General features: G+C 51.3%; 1 protein-coding gene across 14 annotated transcripts in view; it reads left to right on the forward strand.

Annotated features, from left to right (window-relative positions):
• EHMT1 (euchromatic histone lysine methyltransferase 1) overlaps positions 1 to 18,587 on the forward strand; it is a 123,370-nt gene that overhangs the window by 91,463 nt on the left and 13,320 nt on the right. For 12 of the 14 annotated variants that reach the window (XM_038156000.1, XM_038155992.1, XM_038155990.1 and 9 more), the window contains 12 exons: positions 2,296 to 2,439; positions 4,166 to 4,392; positions 5,033 to 5,197; positions 6,231 to 6,313; positions 7,555 to 7,661; positions 9,577 to 9,699; positions 11,884 to 11,985; positions 12,689 to 12,793; positions 15,611 to 15,765; positions 16,460 to 16,627; positions 16,971 to 17,115; positions 18,011 to 18,088. In XM_038156000.1, the coding sequence (XP_038011928.1) occupies positions 2,296 to 2,439; positions 4,166 to 4,392; positions 5,033 to 5,197; positions 6,231 to 6,313; positions 7,555 to 7,661; positions 9,577 to 9,699; positions 11,884 to 11,985; positions 12,689 to 12,793; positions 15,611 to 15,765; positions 16,460 to 16,627; positions 16,971 to 17,115; positions 18,011 to 18,088 (1,602 nt within the window). The remainder of the gene's footprint in view (positions 1 to 2,295; positions 2,440 to 4,165; positions 4,393 to 5,032; positions 5,198 to 6,230; positions 6,314 to 7,554; positions 7,662 to 9,576; positions 9,700 to 11,883; positions 11,986 to 12,688; positions 12,794 to 15,610; positions 15,766 to 16,459; positions 16,628 to 16,970; positions 17,116 to 18,010; positions 18,089 to 18,587) is intronic. The other 2 variants (XM_038156002.1, XM_038156003.1) reach the window with 1 other exon arrangement.

Genomic DNA, 18,587 nt, shown 5'->3' on the forward strand with positions numbered 1-18,587 from the left:
CTGCTTGGGCTCTGCTGGTTCCAGAAGTGTGGAAGGAAGTGGCAGAAGTGACTCCATTCCAAGATCTGGAAAGTGAGAAGTGCAGGACAGGAATGCTCTTGATGGATTCTCCTTTTACTGGGTTTCTTTTCAGCTTCAGCCTCACTGCAGCACTCTCACACTCACCAGTGGTAGCACAAGGAGTGGGAATATCCCTAGTTCTCCTCTAGGATCCCAGGAGAAGGGTGGATGGAGGGACAAAGGATAATCAGGTGTGTAGACCAGCTCTGCTTCTGATAGTATGTGCTGGTACCTGCAGAGAGAGGAATTCCAAAGAATGGCAAAATTGATTCATTCAAGAGAAAACGTCCTGGGAGACTCATCAGAGAGAGGGGGCCCCAGGGTTTCTAAACAAACAAAAGGTGTGTGAGAGAATTCCTGCTCCTGGCTATGGCGAGTTGGCAGTTCTGTCCTTGGATAAATCACAGGGAGGAATAGCAAAGGCCATGCTTTATGTTAGATTCTTTTTGATAATGGGATAAGTGACTCAGAGATGTTAAAGGAATATTATATGTGTGAATAGTGGCTTCTCCAGGCTGTCATGTCCTTGGAGAGTGTTATAAATAGTTATGAGCACCCTGCTGCACTCTCTAATGGTTGGAAAATAGCAATTAATCATGTTGAACTTGTTTTAGAGTTTCTAACAAATAATAAAGTATGGCATAACAGTGCAGGGTCTTCTTCACATGGGTAATGCAGCTTTCCACATGTCAATGGAATTTCCTCAGCTCAGTAAAATTCCTCCTCAGGAAAATGAGGGGGTCCCCTTGTGCCACCCCTGCAGCCCCTGGGCTCGGGGTGGAGACAGGGATCAGTCTGGCCAAGGTGTCCCAACCACAGAAGTCTTTGCAGCTGGAATTTGGGAAAGCTGAACTGGAGATGCTGGGAGGATTGATGAGCCTAGGTTAAAATCCATTCTCTTTTCCCACAGGGGTGTTGCGTCTTCAGGAGTGGAATTTAAAAAAATTAGAAAGAAAGTTTAGTTTTGTTGAGAAAAAGCAGCAAATCCTTGCCTTGGGCAGAGGGACAGTCTGTGGCACTGAGTCCCTGACTGACTCTGTCATGAGCACAATAAATTCTCCACCTTTCCTCCAAGGGACCCTTCCTTGGAGCAGCCTTTCACCTTGATATTCCTAGTTTATAAATCTCCTTTGCCAGGTATTTGGGGGAAGCAAGATTATTATCAAGGGGAGCTTGAAACAGACACAAAGAGTGTTGTGTCATGCTGGCAGGTGACAGCTGGGCTGGGACAGTGGTGGCTGTAGGAGGTGCTGCTCCCTCTTGGTGCAGCAGGGCAAGGAACACTGGCTGGGAACAGGGAACCCCGGTTCTGGAACCTGCTGCCAGTAACAGGACAAGGTGGGGCACGAGAAGGCATGGAGTGATAGGAAAAGGGGGATGGCTTCAAGCTGAAGGAGGACAGGTGAAGGTTGGGAAGAAATTCTTCCCTATGAGGTGGGCAGGCCCTGGCACAGGGTGCCCAGAGCAGCTGGGGCTGCCCCTGGATCCCTGGCAGTGCCCAAGGCCAGGTGGACATTGGGGCTTGGAGCAGCCTGGGACAGTGGAAGGTGTCCCTGCCCATGGCAAGGGTGGAACTGGATGAGTTTTAAGGTCCTTTTCAACCCAAACCATTCCATGATTCTGTGATCCTCTGATTTTTAAGCCCAGAGCTGTAGATTGGTGAAATCCTTTGGAAAACCCACTCCAAACATGACTTTAGCTGAGCTCTCATGAAAGCCTGGCTCTTCATCCCTGTGGTCTGGGCAGGGGCCAGTGCTGGAACCAGTACAGACGATAACTTCACTGGCAATGAGGAGCAATTATTTTCCCCTCTATCTTCCTGTGACTGGGAGTTTTGAGCAGTAACAAGATTTAGTGCGTATGGTCTCCTTCTCTTGGTCACTGACACCCGCTCTTCCTGGCAAGAGGAGAGTGTGTGTTGTGTGAGTCAGGCCCCTGGGACTGCCCCTTCTGCTGCTTGGCTGTTGCCTATTTCCAGTTATGATTTTGTTGTTGTTGTTGCAAGGAACAAATGACTCGGGGTGCACATGCATGTTAGTTAGTAAATGATGCATTCCTTCCTGAGAGCAGCTTTCACAGCTTCCTGCTGCACTGCTAATGCTCTCTGGCACACAGCTGAATTCCTGTGAAAAAGCCAGGGCTCCTCGAGGCAGTGTACAAAATCTTCCTCTGCACAAGCACAGGGAGTGTTGTGGTCTGCAGTAATTTCATTTCCTTTAATTTCTCCTGTTCCAGCTGGGCCGATGCACAAACAGTGTGGTTAAGTATGAACTGATGCGCCCGTCTAACAAAGTCCAGCTTTTGGTGCTGTGTGAGGACCATAGAGGGAGGATGGTGAAACACCAGTGTTGCCCTGGCTGTGGATACTTTTGCACTGCAGTAAGTTCGTGCTCTCGATCTAGGGAAGGGGGTACCTGTTGCAACAGCTGGAAGCTGAAGGTGGAGATGGTCCCTAAAGGGGTGTCCTGACTTCCTGGCATCAGCCCCACCTCGTTCCACAGCACATCAGGAGGTGTTTTCAATAGGAATGTGTGTGAGGGCAGCTGAAATCATCACCTTGATCTTCCTGGAGACCCCCAAGGGGTGTTACCAAAGGGATTTCACATGCTGGAAGTCTTGTCTTTGGAATTTCTTTGGAACAAGGGTTTGTTGTTTTTCTTTGTGTACAGATCAATCACATCCAAAAAATGTCTTAGCTTGGTTTGTAAATGAAGCTGTGCCCCCACCTCTGTGTTCCCTCAGGATGGGGAACCTGAGTGATGGCACTGGACCAAGGCACTGTTGGAGATCTCAATTAGGTTAGATATTAGGAAGATTAAATGTTAGGAAGGAATTCTCCCCTGTGAGGGTGGGTGACCCTGGCACAGGGTGCCCAGAGCAGCTGGGGCTGCCCCTGGATCCCTGGCAGTGCCCAAGGCCAGGCTGGACAGGGCTTGGAGCAGCCTGGGACAGTGGGAGGTGTCCCTGCCCATGGCAGGGGGTTGGAACCAGATGGGATTTAAGGTTCCTTCCAACTCAAACCACTCTGTCATCTCCTGCTGCTTCTTCCACCTGTGCCACCAAGGCTTTTAAGGGACTTGGTGCAGTCCTTTAGTGGCCAGTGTCCTGCTTTCCCTGTGGGTAAAGCTGAAAGGCACCAACTGAGGCCTCATGAAGTGATGATGAGGCTTAATTGTGTGATGCTGGTATCCTTCAAGATGACTCAAGGAAAGATGCTGCAGTCGTCTCAAGCATTATTGTAGTAAGTGGAGCCATCCTGGGTTTTCTTGCTGAGTCAAAGATCATTTAGAAGATAAAATCCTCAAAACCCTTCAAGGCATTTGCAAAGCTGAAATAGAGTTAATTAGATTGCTTGGAGAACTGGATTCAGGAGAAGAGGGGATTTGGCTGGCCTTTCCTTACACTCTCTTCCATCTCTCAGTGCTGGGTGCTGGTGCACAGAGGTGAACCTGGAGTGTTTGTCTGTGCCACCATCACCACCCCACAGCACAGCAGGGCTTCAGGCAGCACTGACCCCACAGGCAGGGAGGTCTGGGCTCCTGCACAGCAGTTGCAGGGACTTTGCTAGAAAGGGAAAATACTTCTAAGAGGAATTGCCCAGTTTGTTGCATGAGCAGTGAGCTTGTTTGGGTTAATTAGGCTGGTCCAGGCAGAAGAGTCACATAATTTGGGTTACAGTGGGGTCAGTGGCAGATTCATGCAGGTTCTTGAATGGTTTGTGTAAGCTGTGTTTCAGGTAGTTTTAATGCTGGCTCAGCACAGGTCTGAAGGTTTCTTTTCCAGTTTTGGGGGCGTCCTTACAGTGCACTGGCACTTCTAGAGACACAAGCGAGAACTTCAAGCGTTAGAGGGAAGAGCTGGAAATTGGGACTTCTTTGTTCTGTTTCCCAAACACAATTCCAAATCTTGCTTTGCAGTCCTTAACCAAGTGAGTTTTTCCCCCTTTACCTTGGTTTTGTTCTCTTCTAAAGAAGTGGCAGTGCTTGCTTTACTGTACTGGACGCAGCAGGGCCGAGAGAGGTGGTGAGAGGAGTGGCATGGAGCGTGTGAAGGGGCGAGGCACGGGCCCGGCAGGGGCTGAATTCCTTCTCTGTGGTTTTTTAAGGGCACTTTCATGGAGTGTCAGCCCGAGAGCAGCATCTCCCACCGCTTCCACAAGAGCTGTGCCTCGCAGGTGAACGACACCAGCTACTGCCCTCACTGCGGGGAGGAGGCCTCCAAGGCCAAGGAGGTGACAATAGCCAAGGCTGACACCACCTCCACGGTGTCCCTGAGCTACGAGCAGCAGAAACCCGCGGCTGTGGAGGGCAGGGCCGACACCACCACGGGGAGGTGAGCATGGGGGCACGGGGGGATCTCAAACCTCCTGCCAGCCCAGGCTTCAGTTGGAATGGTTGGGCTCCTCCTGATGAGCTGGGTGCTGCCTGGGCTGGCTCAGCTGCAGGAATCTGCAGGGGTGTTTTGGGGCACTCGCTGCCCCAGAGCTGAGGCAGAGGCTCTGGAGGTTGGGGAGGGTTCAGGAGTTAAACCATTCCTTCCTCTTATTGTTAGGAATGGAGTAATAGTGGAATTAGTTGATATTTTCAGGTTTGCTAAGTGACAGCCATTCCCATCTGCAGCTCCTGACTCGCACCTGTGAGAGGAGGAAAACACAAATCAAACCAGCCCTGTGTTGAAATGTGCTCTGACTTCCCATCCCATCTGGCCTTGTTTAGGTGGCTTTAAGACTTGCCCCATGTGCCTGGGTCTCCTGTAGCACAGAGTACATCAAGATGTAGTCAGAGGGCAGTGCAATTCCTTTCTGGGGCAAGTTCTTACCGAAAAAGCTGTAAAATATATTGGTTTGGGTTTCGATTTCGGTTACACTTATCTGTATTTAAAATGCATTTGCTTTTCTTTTTTGGCATAAGAGAAACATTGTTGTGTATTTTTAATGGTTGTGCTTTGGCTGTCTCTCATTTTTCCTCTTCAGTGGCACTGGGACAAGGTTGTCAGAGGAAGACAAGCCAGAAAGTTCGGCTGCTGAAGGGTTTGACATCCCTGGGTCTTCAGTTTTCCCAAAGCCTACTACTAGCTTGACCCAGGGACCAGTGAAGGAAACTCTGGAAAGTGCCCTGATTGCCCTGGACTCTGAAAAGTAAGAAAAAGACCATTGGGTCACTCCAGTTCCCAGCAAAGTTGCTTGGCTTAGAGAAAAGGAGATTTAGCTTTTCTGGATTTTGGTCCAAGTCAGAGCTTTTTTTGTTCACTTCACTTCACTTCACTCATTAGTCATCCCCAACAGATTTGGGAGAACTGTTACAGCTCTAAATGTCTTATTGATTTCTCTGGAGGATTTAGTTTTTCGCTGGCTCTCCAGCTGCAGCTGTAACTTCTGGGAGCTCCTGTTCACAGTAGTGAGACCCAGACTCTGTTGCTGAGCAGCTCTGAATAGATCCAGCCCTCACTGGAACAGGACTGCCTGGGGCTGGAGCTGGAAGTTTTAAAGCCTCCTTCTGGAGACTTGTTCTCTTGGAGATATACTCTGGAGCTGTGTCAGAGAATCACAGAAGGTTTGGGTTGGAACTGACCTTAAAGTTCATCCAGTGCCACCCCTGCCATGGCAGGGACACCTCCCACTGTCCCAGGCTGCTCCCAGCCCTGTCCAGCCTGGCCTTGGGCACTGCCAGGGATCCAGGGGCAGCCACAGCTGCTCTGGGCACCCTGTGCCAGGGCCTGCCCACCCTCACAGGGTAGGATTTATTTCATATATTTAATCCTAAATTTCCTGTCTATCAGTTTGAAGCCATTCCCTGTGTCCTGTCCCTCCATCCCTTGTCCCCAGTCCCTCTCCAGCTCTCCTGGAGCCTTCTTTCCTCTGGGTGAGCACCCCCAGCTCTCCCAGCCTGGCTCCAGAGCAGAGGGGCTCCAGCCCTTGGAGCATCTCAGGGGCCTCCTCTGGATTCACTCCAGAGCTCCACGTCCTCCTCGTGTTGGAGATCCCAGATTTGGAGGCAGCTCTGCAGTGGGGTCTCAGCTGAGCACAGGGGCAGAGGGGCAGAGTTCCCCCTGCCCTGCTGCCCACACTGCGGGATGAGCCCAGAACTTTGTCAGGCCCAGGGGTGGCAGTGCGGGGTGACATTCCTGTTCCTCCCTGGGCATTAATTCCTCCTCTCTCCCCGCTCCTGCAGGCCCAAGAAGCTGCGGTTCCACCCGAAGCAGCTGTACTTCTCTGCCAGGCAAGGGGAGCTGCAGAAGGTCCTGCTGATGTTGGGTAGGTGCCTCCTGCCCAGGCCAGGGCCTGTCTGGCAGCACTCCCAGCTCCTGCCAGGCAGTGCCAGCGGCCACTTCCCAGCAGGGCACCACGTCATCTCCCAGTGCCCCCGGGGAGCAGAGACTCCTGCGGGTGATGCGTCATTGGGAAGCTTCATGTCTCTGGGAAATGTGCACTGATCCCCACTCGTGTCTGCATCTGAGCATGGTTTATCCATGCTGGTTGTGTCCCCAGAATGACCTCCATGTGGTTTTTCCCAGCCCCTCTCCATGCCTGGGGTACATATTTGCATCCAGTGGAGAGGGAATAGATGGAGTCAGTTTAAGCCAAGACCCATCAGCAAGAAAGCAAAAAGGAAGAGCCTTCAATCCATGGGGTTTGTTTTGGGGTACAGAGGTGCCTATCATCAGGTGCCTTTGAGCTGCTGAGTTTGTTTTTAGCATCCAATATTCCCCAGGAATTTCCCCCTCTGAAGGACACAATGTTTCCTCAGGATGCTTCCTTTCCACTCCAGTACTTTGCTGTACATTTTTGGATGCTTTCTGTTCTTGCCCTTTATCAGTTCCTTCTCTTTTTTTTGTCTAGCAAGTGTTTGCTCCATTGTTCCTGTTTTCAATAGCACAGAAATGTTATTCATTGATATTTAACTACAGCCTCATCATACACAACATGTTATCATGCCCAGACATCTTTGTCTGGCTGTCAGCATCATCTGTCAGTCTCTGCACAGCTGTGAGAATCTCTGGCCAGATCCTGAGCCTGTGTGGACAAATTCCACCCGTGTTGCAGCTCTGTATTTGCAGGGGTGCAAAAAGGATCACTAATATAATCCCAGTTAATAGTGCTGAGACAGAACCCAGGTGGTACAAACTCTTTGTTGTTCCCAATTTCTGGGTTGCTTTAAACCAAGCAGTGTTTTTTCTTTTTTTATCCTCGTGTAGTGTTTGTTGTTTTTGAGATGAGATGTGAGGCTGAAGGATGTTGCCTTTGGAGAGATAGTAATGCCTTAAAAAGGTATTGAATTCCATGGTGTTTCTAAGCTCGGGGTTTGGGGGCTGCTGCATCTTGAATGTGCAGGGGACTGCCCTGAGAGCTTTCTGGTGAAATGTGCAGTGAGACGTGAGCAGGGCTGAGGATGGGCTGGGAATCAATCCTTTAAAAGCCTTCAGCTGAGACATGATTTTCCTGTTACACTTCAATCTTTGAACTGTGCTTGAAAGTGTCTCTGCTCTGTTTTGCAGTGGATGGAATTGACCCTAATTTTAAAATGGAGCATCAGAGTAAGAGAACCCCTCTCCATGCTGCTGCCGAGTCTGGCCACGTGGACATCTGCCACATGCTCATTCAGGTCTGTCTGTACTTCCAGCCCTCTGTACAAACCATTTTCTGTGGCCTTTGGTCTGCCCCACATGGAAATCAGCAGGGAAAATCCCTCCTGTGAAAAACCTCCTCGAGCCAGGGTTTGCTGAGGAAGGAGTGGGGCGGAGTAACGGGAGGACACAGCTGGAATTGTCCTGCTGGAATTGTTCTGTTCTCCAGGCAAGGAGCAGGGGAAGATTTGGTGCAGGGCACTGTGGGGCAGGTGGGGGTCTCTGCCTAAGCACAGCCAGAGCTGGGCACAGCCAGATGTGCCAGCACAGCCTGATGCACTGCCAGATGTGCCAGCACAGCCTGATGCACTGCCAGATGTGCCAGCACCAGCACAGCCTGATGCACTGCCAGATGTGCTGCCAGGCTGCAGGAGATCTCCAAGCTCTTGGTTTTGATCTCCAAGCCAGGTTGCTCTTGGTGATGAGGACAGCGAGGCTCTGGAGACTGGGAGCTGCCAGGCCCTGCCTTCCCTTCTGTCAAAACCTGAGGAGCTCCAGCAGGATTTTCCTCTGCAGCATAAATGTCTCACATGCAGAAGGGAGTGAAGGGAAAATGCAAGTTTGGTTTGTTGGCTGAGATTTGGATTCTGACTGAGGGATGATGGTCAAAGCTGTAGGGATATTGTTGAGCCTGCTCCAAAACACTGTGAAGAAGAAAAAGAAGCATTTAAAAAGTTACAGATTTTCTTTTTGTACCTGGTGTACCTGGTCTGGAGTGACTGGAAGTACCTTTTGTTTACCCTCTGGGATTGGGAAGCCTTAAAGGGCTGTTGAGAAGGCAGCAGTGACGGGCCCTTGGAAATGATCCTGCTGGGCTGGTGCATTTCAGCACCTGGAATTGGAGTTTCAGGTACTGTTTGAAGGCACCTTCCTGGCTGCTCTGACTGAAATGACTGCGTGTGAAGACAGTGGAATGAGAAAAAAGAGCAAAAATTGTGAGATATCACAAACAATTTAATTATCAGTAGGGTTGGTTTGTTTCCAGAGTGCTTCATCTTGTCTCTCCCTGAGGTCTGGCTTCTGCAGCAGCCCTGTGTTTGGCAGGGAATGGCCCCAGCTTGTTCCACTGGAAATGCCTCCTCTGCCCTGGTTTAAATAGCTCTGGCTGGGGAAAAGAGTCAAAACAAAGGAATTCAGTGGGAGGCACCTGGAAACAGCTCCTTGTGCCAGGTGAACCTGAGTCAGCTGCTGTGAACAGGTCTGAGCCTCACACACACCCCTGCCAAGAGCTGTGATGTGTCTGAGACTTTTGAGTTTAAGCTCTGGGTGGTTCCTGAGCTCAGCCCAAGGGCTAAAGCAGGCAGGATAACCTGACAGAGCCATGGTTTGGAAGGAGTGAGGTGTTGGTTGGAGGCACTCTGGGTTGAACTGAGCAGATGCTCAGAGATCTCTGTGGAAGTGCCATTGACTTCCACAGGAATATTTAGCCAACCCCCAGGATATTTTTTACAGTTCCTGCCTCTGTTGCCATCAGCAAGTTGTTCCTACTGCTTGTGACATTGAGAAGAGCTGGTGGCTGTAGGCTAAATGATAGACCAGGGAGAACAAAGCTGCTGGAAAAGGAGGAAGCTGACTTTTTCAAATTGTTACACAAACAATATATACAAAGTAGGAGTACAAAATCTGGTAATAACAGGAATTATTTAATACCAGCTGTTGGCTTCCTTACAGTTCCCTCCTGGCTGGAGAAGGCAGGAGAGGGGGCAGGCAGCACGTGCTGTTTCCAGAGCAGGTGGACTTGCACTGCCTTCTTTCCTCATTCTATTTCTCTTTTATTCCTTTTTTCCCCTCCTTAATATGACTAAATTTCAGGAGAAAATCTTGTTATTAAATCTCTACTCCCACATCCTTCCTCGGCTAATTGTCCTTGTCCTTGCCCTGGCCTCCCAACAGGCTGGTGCTAACATTGACACCTGCTCTGAGGACCAGAGGACCCCGCTGATGGAAGCAGCAGAAAACAACCACCTGGAAACTGTGAAATACCTGATCAAGGCTGGAGCACTAGTAGATCCCAAGGTAGCAGTTTATTCCTTCCCTTTTTCTCCTGAGGAAGCCTCTGTCCAACATTTCTTCCTTGAAGTTTTGGGTGGAAGTGCCCAGGCTGAGGAGAAATGGACTGGTTTGTCTTGGAGTGGAGTCTGGGGGTGTCATAATCTCATTTTTCTGCTGGCCATGAGCTGTTTGGGGCAAGTGATGCCACTTTTCTCTTTAGTTTGTGACACCAAATGTCAGGGGGATTTGATTTCATAGGTTTTATAGGTCACAAATAAGATTTCATAGGTCACAAATCCACTGCAGTGAAGTTGGATTTCAGAGTTCCCTTCTCTGTAGGCTCTAATAATGAGAGTTTTGGGGTGATGTTTTAAAATAGGCTGGTAATTAGGTGCTTGCCAAGCCAGGAAAAATGACAGAGGAAGCCTTCCTTTCCAAAGGACTGATGTGTGGATTCTTGCAGTCATGCTGCAGTGGCAAAATCGAACCCCATCTTTAAACTCTACCCCTTAATTTAAACCAAAACAATAAAATGCAGCTGTCTCTTTGCCTTTAGCATGCTCTGGATGCTTTGCAGTCTTGGAAAATACACAGACCATTTATTAGTCCCATAAATCAGATGCTGTTTGGAGCACAGGAACCCTCCCCATGCAAACCTATTGTCACAACCTGCTGCTCTTGGCTGGGTTTGGGAAGGAGCTGGGAGCATTGCACAAGGTATCAGGTGCTGCCCAATCCAGGCCCTAAATGGATCCTTGTGATTCTGGTTCTGAGCTGGGAAGGGGAAAGAACAGGACAGGCTCCCGTGGGTTTGTGCTGGCCACTGTCCCAAGTACCCTGGAGCAGCCCAGACATCTCTCACGTGATTTATTCCTGTGGAAGAGAAAAAAGGAGAGTTTGTGTTTCTGAAGGTCAAGGGAAGGAGATAAATTCTGAGCTTGAAAATGCAAATTAGAAGCCTCAGATCACATCTGAGGTCTAGGCTAGTTGATGATGTTAATTAGTTTCTTGCAGCAGCTCATGCCTCCGTTTGAAAGCAGCAGCATTGGTTTGGAAGCAGCTCCAGCCCCTACCCGGGGCAGGTGTGTGCAGAGCCCTGGAACTGCAGGGCAGGGAGCTGGCTGGGGGCTCCCCAGCCCCCAGGGTGAAGCTGTTGGTCCTGTTTCCAGCATGGAAAAGCCCCACTCAAAACCTGAAGAACCTTTACAATAAAATCTGCCTGCTCTCCCAGGGCTGGGGAGCTGCACTTGGTTCTTGCCCATCCAAGGGGAAAGCTGTGGAATTATTCAGCTGGAGCAGGCACATATGGGGGTGTAGAAACTCTTTCTGTGTCCCAAGGAGCCCTCCTGGTGCAATCCCTGACCTGAGATGTCCCCTCCTTGCTCAGAGAGTTGCTCCCTCACCCTGCATCACATCAGCTCTGTCCCAAAGCTCTCACCTCCAGCGTTGCTCCCAGGGATTTAGCTGGAAGGAGTCATTTGGTTTTTTCAGTCTTTCATTTCCTCCTCCTGATTTCCTGCTCTCTGGGCCTTGCTCTGTGCTAAGCTCTTGGGATATAAATGCCTGATAAAAGTCAGGCTGCTGCCAGAGAGATCTTTGGTGGGAGGGTGGGAGCATCTCCATCATGACTCACAGCCTGTCCATCTCCTCCAGGCCTTGCATTCCCAGCTCCCAAAGGCATTTTTCCTTTCAGCCTTTGGGGCTGTTTTTATCTCCTGTCTGTGCAGATGGCTGTGGGCAGGCTGGGGACCTGGTCTCTCCGGAGAGAGACACCACAGGCTGGACCTGCTGCCAGGTGCCTTGGGCTAACAAAACCCAGCAAAAACCTGGAGAAATGGAGCATTTCAACCTGAGACAAAGTGAATTTTCTGATGTAAAGTGCAAACTTTGCCTGTGTAAGGGATTTTTGCTTTCCTTTGGCTCTCCAGCACATGGAGGGGAGTGGGAAAGGGGCTGTTGGAGAAGCAGGGGGCATCACTGCCAAGGTTTGGGGCTGGTGCCATCCCCAGGCTTTGCAAAGCCCTTCCTTCTCTGCCCGGCCCCCCCTCTTTGGTGTAAAGCTCCCAAGCTCTGCTTAGTGCTGGCCCTGGCTCCTGCTCTCTGCCCTCCTGGCAGTGGGGTGGAGACTTCTGGAGTTCTCTGCTCCATCTGGGAACTCCTCTGCTGTTCCTGAGCATCGCTGAGGGTCTGTTCTGTGCTTGTGTGCAGGATGCTGAGGGCTCCACGTGTCTGCACTTGGCAGCCAAGAAGGGGCACTATGACGTGGTGCAGTACCTGCTCTCCAACGGCAAGATGGATGTCAACTGCCAGGTGAGGCCTGCCCCAGGGCTGGAGCTGCTTGCCCGGGTCAGGGACTCCCTCAGCACTTGACTGCTCACTCAAGTACAGTCCTGCTGCTGGGGGACACCTCCAGATCACCACAGGGTGACAATTCTGTGCCCCTCCCATCTGCCAGGGAGGGCGATCCCTCACTGACCTCAGGGAACTCCCCTTGATTTGCAGTTTCTCCTTGGCTTTGAATCTGCTGTGGATCCTGCTGCTCCAGGGTGTCCCTGTGCTTTTCCTACTGGGGGGATCATGGACAATGGTGTGGGGTGGGCTGAGCCTGCCACTTGTCACTGTGGGGTTTGGCCGCTGCCCTTGGGGTTTATCCATTGCTGTGGGGTGAGACAGAGTACTTAGGTGGGGGTAGGGACAGAGGTAATTAACCTGGGGCAAGGGCAGCTCCCCCAGGCTTCTCAGGGAGTTTCTGTAAGATCTTTTACACACCCTGGGTGTACCTTGTGCCTTTTGGACAGTCGGTGTGCTTGAACAAGCTGGGGGTGCAGTGCCAGCCTGCTGAGCTGGAACAAACTCCAGCTGGCTCAGGTGTGCTGCTCCCAGCCACGCTGGGCTCTGCAGGAGCTGCGGGACCTGCAGCAGTGCCGACAGGTGGGGAGGGCAGGGCAGGGCTGTGTGGGGGCCAGCAGGAGGCCGTGTGTGTGCTGTGTGTCACCCTGCTGTCCCTGCCCAGGATGACGGTGGCTGGACGCCGATGATCTGGGCCACGGAGTACAAACACATCGAGCTGGTGAAGCTGCTGCTGGCCAAGGGCTCGGACATCAACATCCGGGACAACGTAAGGCTCCCCTGGAACCTCCTGCAGAAATTGCAGTGTCTGTTTAAACCCCAGACGCGCCCCAGGTGACAGATTTAGGGCTCAGTCCCTTGCCACGGTGTGAGAGAAAAGTGTCTGGTGAGAGAGTTTTCCTGCGTTCTGGGCAGAAGTTTGTGGGATGGCAGCTTGTGGGATGTGCTGTCCCTCCGGCTGCTCTGTAAGGATGCTGTGTGGAATCCTCAGCTCTGAGCCTTGCTGGTTCCCATCCCGGTGTGCTGCCGCTGGACACTGCACCAGGCAGATCCCTTTAGTCCAGACTTACCAGCTCCGTGTTTGCCCCAGGCCAGTGACTCTGGGTATGGTTTGGGGCACTCTCTATGCCTTCTGAGGGGAATCAGCTTGTATTTGTGTTTCTGGATGGGCTGGGCACTCTGCCAGCAGCTATCAAAGCCTGGCTATTCCTGGGCATTGCTGGCACGAAGCTCAGATGTGTCCAGAGCATGGCCAGGCTGGCAGCTCAGGCTGGAGCTGCCCTTCACCTCCCTAAATCCTGCTCCAGTGGGATGCACTCAGTGCTTGGATCCCTGGAAACTCCGTGGGACCCCCAGCCCTGCCTGTGGGGCTGTGCCAGCTGCTTTCCCAGGGATTTACAGGGAAATAGAGAAGATACAAAGAGATACTGTCTGCTTTTCCCCAGCCTTCTTGAGGGGAGTCATTGTATCAGCACTGCTCCTCTCTTTTCCTTATACTATGTTTCTATGTTTCTCTTCTTGGAGTCTCTAAGGATGTTGAAGTGTGATGTCTCACCCTGTTCCTGGAAGTGTCCAGGGCCAGGTTAGACAAGGTTTGGAGCCACCTGGGAATAGTGGAAGGTGCCCCTGTCCATGGCAGGGGGTGGCACTGGATGAGCTTTGAGGTCTCTTCCAAACCAAACCCCTCTGTGTTTCTGTGACTGTGTGGTCTCACCCCAGCCAGTCACCAAGCCCCTCACAGCCCCTTGCTCACTCCCCCACCAGTGGGGAGGGAATCAGAAGGGTAAAAGGTAGAAAAAGCCTACTGGACAGTTAATAGGGACAGATTAGTGAGATACAGTTTAATGGAAGAGCCAAAGGCACACACAAGCAGAACAAAACAGGGAATTCATTCCCTGCTTCCCATGGTTGGGCAGGTGTTCAGCACCTGCAGGGGAGCCCCACCCATGGAACAGTGACCTGGGAAGACAAAAACCATCACTCCAAACATCCTCCGTCCTCCTTTCCCCACTTTATATCTTGAACTGATGTCAGATGGTCTGGAATATCCCTTTGGTCAGGGTCACCTGTCCTGCTGTGTCCTCCCAGCTTTCCATGTCCCCCAGTCTCCTCCCCAGTGAGGCAGCACAGGACAGAGCAGGCTCTGTGTCAGCCCTGCTCAGCAGGTGACATCTCTGTGTCCCCACCCCTGTGTTCAGCACAGCCCCACACCAGCACTGGGAGAAACATTAACTCTATCCCAGCCAAACACAGCACACTTAGGTCTGCATGCAATCCTGTTCCTAAAAACAGAAGGCAAGGTGAGAGGGGCTTTGTGGGCTGTTCTGTGTGCTTGCTGACTCTGAGCAAAACAGACTCTTTGATCTGTTACAGCTTCAAGATCACACATTAATGATGAACATCAAATCAACTCAGTCAACAATTTACTTGAAAGAAAACTGTGCTCTTAACAGCTGTGTGTGTGACACATCCATCCTGGGCCTGCAGCTGGGGTGTCCTGCTGGATGTGGTTAAGGACAAATGTCACTCCTGCTGGGAAACATCCTGCTTTGGGAGAAATGCTTTGATGGTGATGATTCTGCTTTTTAGGCAGCAGCAGTGCAAGGCAGAGCACCAGTCCAGGTGTCTGTGACCTGTGTGAGCTGCAGCATGTGGGTGCAACCCACAGGATGGACGTTTTCTGCAGATTGTGTGGAGTTTTTCTAGACTGTAAAGGGAAGCAGGAGCTGGGTAGGAAAGTGTCTCCCTCTCCCTGATGTGTGGCAATAGCTCCCTATTTAAGGCAGGACCTTAAGTTACATGGTAACAGCTCAAACACTCCAGCAGCAGCTTTGTTTTTGCTTTAAAAAAAAGAAAAAAGGGGAATAGCTGGGTGATCATTACTATCATTTCACTGTTGTCATCGATGTCTTTAGAGCCTGTCATGGGGAAGGGATCGACGTGTGCTGCAAATTGCAGTGTAACAGAAAACAGGATCATCCCTTAAAATACCTCCATCAGAAAGATGAGTGTTCAGCTATTTCCAGTGCTGCTAGTGAGAGATGAGTACATACAGTATTTAAGAGATGCCTGGAGTCAGATTGATTGCTTACCCCATGGCTCTTGATTCTCTTTTTGGCACCTTCACGTACCCTGTGTGCTCTTTTTCTCCTTAATTTTGTGCTGTGCTCTTTTTCTCCTTAATTTTGCAGCCCTGGGAGGCACAGTAGCTTTCCTGGCTGCTGGGGCTGGGGAACTCAGCATCCAGCCTTTTCCAGCATGTTTGTTCATGTCTGTCACCTCTTTCCTGGATTGATCTAGATTGGTTTGTGGCTCAGAGACTGACGAGCTGTCTGTGTGTGTGTGTAGAGAAGGTGATGGATTGCCATGTGTGCAGCCTCCCTGTCCTTGATGTGCAGAGGTGGATGGAGTGAGAACTCCCTGTTTGGCTGCTCTGAGGTTTCGCTGTCCACCCTGGCATTCCCAGCCAGCCAGAGCAGGGTGGGGATGGCACCACACGCTGAACGCTGCAGGTGCAGAGCTGAGGAAGGAACCCCCAAAGCCACAGGGTTTTAAACAGCCTCCTCTCTATTCTCTTTCCCTCCAGGAGGAAAACATTTGTTTGCACTGGGCTGCTTTTTCTGGCTGTGTTGACATAGCTGAGATCCTGCTGGCAGCAAAGTGTGACCTGCACGCCGTGAACATCCACGGGGACTCGCCCCTGCACATCGCGGCGCGAGAGAACCGCTACGAGTGTGTGGTGTAAGTGCACTGCTCACCCCTCCCTGCCCCCCGGCTGCTGCCTGGCAGGCTCAGGAGAGCCTCTGAAATGCCTTTGGTCTTTACACACAGCCCAGGATTGGGATGGAGGACTTGTTTTTCTCCCGGGGTGGGAGGCATGAGGTGCCAGCAGCTGCTCAGAAAATGTGGCGCGTTTTGGAGTCTGAGGGGCTGTGCTCAGCCTGGGCTTCCCAGCAGGAAGGTGTCTGGCTTCCTTGATTAAATCCTTTTTTCCCCCACCACCAGCATGGTAACAGGGCTTTTCCTTTGCTTCATCCCTGCTCTGAATAAAGCCATCCTGTTCTCACCAAAAGCTGGTGAGTATAAACAAGGGCCAGGTCCACCACCAGTTTCCTCTGGGCCTCTTCCATTTCCAGCCTACTCTTCCCACCCCATATCTTTCCCTGCCAGAGAGAGTTTCAAGCCTGTCTGAAGTTAGGCTGGTACCAGCAAGGTACCTGAAGCAAGGCATGGTTTGCCCAGAGCTCTCATGGGTGCCCAGAGCTTCTGTCAGAAGGATTCACTGAACCATGCTTAATAAAGAAAACTCAGGTGATTATTCACTACTAAGATTCTTCCTCGTCCTTCAAGGGCTGGCTGGAGGATGTGATTCAGCTTGTTTTCCCCTTGCCTGGTTTCTCCCGGGGGATCCTTATCCTTCCTTGCTGTTTTGCAGTCTCTTTCTTTCCCGTGGCTCGGATGTCACTTTAAAGAACAAGGAGGGTGAGACCCCGCTCCAGTGCTCCAGCCTTAACTCTCAGGTCTGGGTGGCCCTACAGATGAACAAGACTCTCAAAGAATCATCTTCTGAGAAGCCTGCCCAGATAGAGAAGGTGGTGAGCAGGTGAGAATAGGGCTGGCTTTGCTTGTGGGTCATGAAATTGAGCCCTTGCACAGGAAAGGCTGGGCTTAAGAAAGAATCGGGTACTTCTTAAGCTGGTGTGAAGTTCAGTGTGAGCTTAGGAAGAACTAAAGCCGTGCTGATTCAGGCCATGGTTTGCAAATTCATCCTCCAAATGGAAATACTCACAAGCACAAAGAACCATCTGTAAGGCAGGGTGGGAAAACACCAGCTCTGTTCTAGTCTGAATGGCTCTGAGTGCCCGGTGATTCTGCCCCAGGATGGCATCTGAATGGCCCCTTGTCTGGGGCGCTTTCCTTCTGTGACAATTCTTTCTCCATGACAGAGACATTGCCCGGGGCTACGAGCGGATCCCCATCCCCTGCGTCAATTCCGTGGACAGCGAGCCCTGTCCCAGCAATTACAAATACGTGTCACAGAACTGTGTCACCTCCCCGATGGACATTGACAGGAACATCACTCATTTACAGGTGAGGCATCCTGCTTTGTTCTGTTCTGGGCTCTGCAGTGCTCCTCAGAACAGATTTGGCATTCCAGATGGGAATGTTGAGTCCTGATATTGCCATCAAATTCCAGCTAGGGTTGAGTGCCTCACCTCCAGCTCTTGTTGTAGGAGATGGGATTTTGATTTTCTTCATTTTTGAGGCTTAAGCTGAGCTCTGTGTTCAGCTGTAGCATTGGCCATCTGGTGCTGGCTGATGTGGCTCCCATTTATCCTTGTCCTCTCTTCTGAGGCTGCAGAGTCAGGGATTTGCTGGGAGACCTTCTCCATGCTGCCTTCCCATGGACTGCAGCAGCCAGGCCGAGGTCTTGGCTGTGACACTGCAGTCCTGGAAGGGCTGGGTGGGAAAGCAGAGACGGGGAGGTTCAGGGTGAGGGTGAGACCTCGCTGGGCACAGCTCTGAGGTGGCTGAAGTGGCCTTCCCAGGGCCAGTCCCTGTTGTGCAGCAGCCTGGTGGCAGGGCTGTGCTGGCTTGGGGAAGCAGCCAGCTGGAGTGGGAAGCAGCAGGGGAGGACTGAGACAGCACAGCTGCATCATCTCCCAGCTCTGGTCCCTCCCTGGAGCTTCCCTTGTCCTCAGGTGTGGAGAACAGCTCACAGGGCATGGGAGAGGGTTACCACAAGGGAACATCCTCTCCTGAGCAGTGAGGCTGGCTCAGAATGAGATCCTTCCTTGCAAGGCAGAGTCCTTTGGTGCTCATTGCACACAGAAATAAACGATGGAGTGGAACTGCCGCTGAATGGTGAAGCTGGTGATGCCTCTGGCTGAGGAGCAGCAGCAAGAGGAGGAGATGTGGTTTCCTGACCCAGTTGTGGTCTCAGTTGTGTGAGTGGTGTGGAATTAACCCTTTGCTTCTCTTGCAGTATTGTGTCTGTATAGACGACTGCTCCTCCAGTAACTGCATGTGTGGCCAGCTCAGCATGCGCTGCTGGTATGACAAGGTGAGGACACACAGCCCCTTCCTGGCTCACACCAGGGCCTGGGAGCTGAATTTTGCCTTATTCAGTTCCTTGCACAACTCAAAGCCAGGTTTGACAGGGCTTGGAGCAACCCTGGTCTAGAGGGAGATGTCCATGCCCACGGAAGGGGTTGGGATGAGCCGAGCTTTGAGGGCCCTTCCACTCCAAACCATTCCCTGCTTCTGTAATTCCAGCTCCTTTCTTCTTGACTTAAAATGCCTGAAGTTATAGTCTCAGCTCTGAGACGTGTGATAATCCAAACTGCCTGCTCAGGGCAGCTTTTCTTGTGTTATTTATTTGTGTTCCTCTCGTGCCAACTGAGCCATTAATTACACCCATGTGATGGGGAGCATTTAATAATCCAAGCGTGAAATCAGCTTCCATTTCAGAGCAATGTGGAAAGTGCTGTAAGATGTAAACAAAGGGAGGGGAGTAGAAAGAGAATTTTTTTAAATCTGCTTTTATTTATTGTGATTCTTCT

The sequence above is a fragment of the Motacilla alba genome, chromosome 17, assembly GCF_015832195.1.
Source record: "Motacilla alba alba isolate MOTALB_02 chromosome 17, Motacilla_alba_V1.0_pri, whole genome shotgun sequence".
NCBI classification, from domain to species: domain Eukaryota; kingdom Metazoa; phylum Chordata; class Aves; order Passeriformes; family Motacillidae; genus Motacilla; species Motacilla alba.